This window comes from Emydura macquarii, unplaced genomic scaffold, assembly GCF_026122565.2.
Source record: "Emydura macquarii macquarii isolate MOO-44397 ecotype Brisbane River unplaced genomic scaffold, CSIRO-AGI_Emac_v2 contig_920, whole genome shotgun sequence".
NCBI classification, from domain to species: domain Eukaryota; kingdom Metazoa; phylum Chordata; order Testudines; family Chelidae; genus Emydura; species Emydura macquarii.
This window is the reverse complement of record NW_027131057.1, coordinates 34106-37724: the sequence shown is the minus strand read 5'-3', so window position 1 is coordinate 37724 and position 3619 is coordinate 34106. Positions and strand designations below refer to the sequence as shown.

General features: G+C 57.1%; 1 protein-coding gene across 1 annotated transcript; it reads left to right on the top strand.

The window, feature by feature from the left end:
* The first annotated feature begins 890 nt into the window (after positions 1-890).
* On the top strand, positions 891-1847 carry LOC137149940 (olfactory receptor 52K2-like). Its single transcript, XM_067543590.1, has one exon. The coding sequence runs from the start codon at positions 891-893 to the stop codon at positions 1845-1847; it is 957 nt and encodes a 318-aa protein (XP_067399691.1).
* Positions 1848-3619: the final 1772 nt, after the last annotated feature.

The following is a 3619-nucleotide window of genomic DNA, read 5'->3' as shown; positions in this document are numbered from 1 at the left end:
CCGAAGGGAGGATGGAGCTAGGCTGTTCTCAATGGGGCAGATGAGAGAGCAAGGAGCTATTGTCTCCAGTTGCAGTGGGGGAAGTGTCCATAGATATTATTGGTTGGGAACTATTCTCTGTTTATCCATTTGAATGTCATCCGCTCCATGCCTTGTTTTGTTCTCCTCTATCACATGCCCCCTTCTGAGAAGAGAAGAATGAGGGGGGATTTGATCGCAGCCTGTAACTACCTGAAAAGGGGGTTCCAGGGAAGATGGAGCTAGGCTGCTCTCAGTGGTGGCAGGTGACAGAACTAGGAGAAATGGTCTCAAGTTGCAGTGGGGGAGGTCTAGGTTGGATATTAAGAAAAAGGTTTTCACTGGGAGGGTGGTGAAGCACTGGAATGGGTTACCTAGGGAGGTGGTGGAATCTCCATCCTTAGAGGTTTTTAAGGGGCATGCCATGTATGACAGACTGTGAGCGTCCCTCAAACCCAGCAGCCCTCTTTGGCTGGCACTGTGGCACGGCAGCTTTCCTCTGCGAATCATGCTGCCCGGGACCACTCCACCCGCCTCCTCTCGGCTGGGATGGCCACCAAGGGGATACTTAGCCGCCAGCTCCCACAAGACTCCAGGCTGAGCCATCCAAACCCATTACGCACCTGCCTGATAACCCTCACATCATGTTCCCTTCCCTCCTCCGCTGCACTATTCACTCCTCCCGGCGGAAGGGAAGGTACAATCAGTAAACTTGGTTGGGCTCAGGTCTCTCGCTCACCTGGGAGCAGGGGGCTTGGCCTCTAGCTGGTTTACACTGGTAAAACGCTAATGTCTCTCTGTCACTTCCAGCTCCGGACAGGGCCTGAGAAGCAGGCATGCCGTGAACCACACCAGACCCAGCTGGCCCCACCATGGCAGCTTCCAACAGGACCACACCTCACCCCTCCACCTTCATCCTCCTGGGCATCCCGGGGCTGGAAGCGGCGCACGGCTGGATCTCCATCCCCTTCTGCTCCGCCTATATTCTGTCCCTTCTCGGGAACTGCCTCCTCCTGGCCGTTATCAAGACTGAGCCGAGACTCCACGAGCCCATGTACCTTTTTCTTTCCATGCTGGCGCTCGCCGACCTCATCATCTCCAGCACCGCCCTGCCCAAAATCCTCTCCATATTCTGGTTCAAGGACGGCGCCATTCGTATGGACGCTTGCCTGTTACAGATGTATCTCCTTCACTCCCTGACAGCCACGGAGTCCGGGTTCATACTGGCCATGGCCTTCGATCGCTACATCGCGATCTGTAAACCCCTGAGACACTCGGCCATCCTGACCCACAGGACCGTTGCCAAGATAGGGCTCGGGCTGGTTTTGAGGGGGGCCGTGTTACTGGCTCCACACCCATTCCTGCTGAAACGGCTGCCATACTGTGGGACCAACGTCATTTCTCATACCTATTGTGAGTTCATGGCCCTGGTGAAACTGGCCTGTGCAGACACAACGGTCACGAGAGCATATAGTCTGGCCATCGCATTTCTCACGGGGGGGATAGATTTTATCCTCATTGTCCTGTCCTACATCCTGATCCTCCGGACCGTCTTCAAGCTCCCCTCCAAAGAGGCACATCTCCCGGCCCTCAGCACCTGTGGCTCCCACCTCTGTGTCATCCTCGTGTCTTACACACTAGCGTTTATCTCCTTTCTCACCCATCGGTTTGGATCCAGCATGGCTCCCCAACTTCCCATTATTGTCGCCAACATCTATCTGCTGGTTCCACCCATGACGAATCCCATCATCTATGGGGTCAGAACCAAAAAGATCCGGGAGAGCATCTTCAGAGTCTTCTCCATCAGGGGCTTTCCAGATCTCTCATAGGGGGAAGCACATTGTAAAGGAGAGCCTGACTCATGGACCCTCCCCTCGCATTCACCGCCACCAGGAGACGTTGTTGTACACTCCACATCCCCAGGGGACCCCCACCCCGGTCACAATCACACTGCATGCCCGTGGTGACACCAGCAATTGCTGAGCTGGAAAGGGAATGCCAGGACGTTACGGGCTAATTTTAGTGGCCTGCCAGTGCAATTCAGTGACTGGAAACATGGAGATGGAGCCGGCACCGGGTGACTGGCTGCTGTCTGCAGACAACCAGCGCGTGCCCGGCTCCCTCTGTTCTACAGCAACAAATCTGAGGGGCTCGTGGGAGGACTCCTCTTCTGGAGAACAGCTCCAGCTACACGACTCGGGCTAGCCAGCTCTCTCATTCCCTGCCCCCACAGAGGGTTTTCTGCCACGGTGGGATCTTCTAAAAGCTCTGCCCTAGGAATGATTTGGGGGGTGGCTCTGGCCCGTGCGGTGCAGGGGGTCAGACTAGCTGATCACAATGGTCCCATCAGGCCTGCGAATGGCTGAGTCTGTGCTTTTGAGGCAGTAGGTGCTGGTCTCAGTCCCTGCTGATGACCGTGAAGCCTGGGTCTGTGTGGCCAGTGTGTTATGAGCAGATCACTGCTAGCGCTGCCACGGGGGCTCTTCTTCCGTCCCGTTCACCCACTCTAGCGGGACAGGCCGATGACCAGCTGGCCTAGTGGTCAGCTCACCCCACCATTCTCCGATTATGCCCCCAAAGATTCTGTCGCTAACAGGATGTGAGGAGGGACAAGAGAGGGGGACCAAGGTCCACCCACCCCACCAGGGCCCAGCCCAGGCCCTTTGTGGCTATCAAAGCATCCAGCCCAGTTCTTGAGTTGCCCCAAATTCTGTTCCCCAGGTCAGTTCCTAGCGGGCTGGTGTTGCTCAGTTGGGGGCATGGTCGCAGGCCTAGCAGGTTCTCCTTGGTCTCCTGGGGTCTCGGTCCCTCAATCTCGGAGGGCTTTCCACTGCCAGTGCGGTGGGGAGGGGGGACCCCACTCCCTGCTGAACATGCAGCCTTCCCACAGCTATGGCCATTCCTGGTACAGCTCTCAGCACCCACCACCCCCACCTCACCCCTTTCCTGGCCTGGCAGTGTCCCTATCCACCGTTCCTGCCCTGTGCCTGAGACCTGGGCACTGCAGCGGCAGGGTGGGTGGTTCTGTTCTGGGCTGCTGTTCTGAGCAGCATGTGGCACAGGTGGAATGCAGACCTGATCCGGACTAGGTCTGCTGGGCACTGCGCCTACAGAAAGGGTTTTCAGTTATGGGCCCCAAAACACAATCATTTCGGGTCCCACTGTCCTCAGTGTCGTTCTGCCAGCTCACCCCAGGGCCGTCCCAGTCCCCTGCCCACTGGAGACTCCTGGCTGGCTTTGGCCGTGCCGAGGGCCGCACCTGTCCACACTGATGCCAAGCAGGGTTTTGAGGCGGTCAGGGTTGCTCCCTGCTTAGCCCAGGTGCAGTGAGTGCAGTGAGGACGCAGCGTGGGAGCCGACAGGCCAGTCGGGAGCTCAGAGGGAGGTAGGAAAGGATATAAAAGCAGCTCTGGGGGAGCCCAGGTGCTGACATGGGGAGCAGGGCAGGGTGGCAGATAGATGAGGCTGTGCATCAGATTCCAGCCAGGTTGGTGCCCTAAAACTCAGGTAAAAAGTCCTGAGGGAAAAGACCATTGTGTGGACACTAGAACAGGACGCAATATTCCAGCATCAGTTTCTCCACTGCCCTGTACAGAGATAA

Bases quoted from the DNA above. Each gene is read 5' to 3' on its own strand.
- LOC137149940 (XM_067543590.1), top strand. From the start codon at position 891: ATGGCAGCTTCCAACAGGACCACACCTCACCCCTCCACCTTCATCCTC.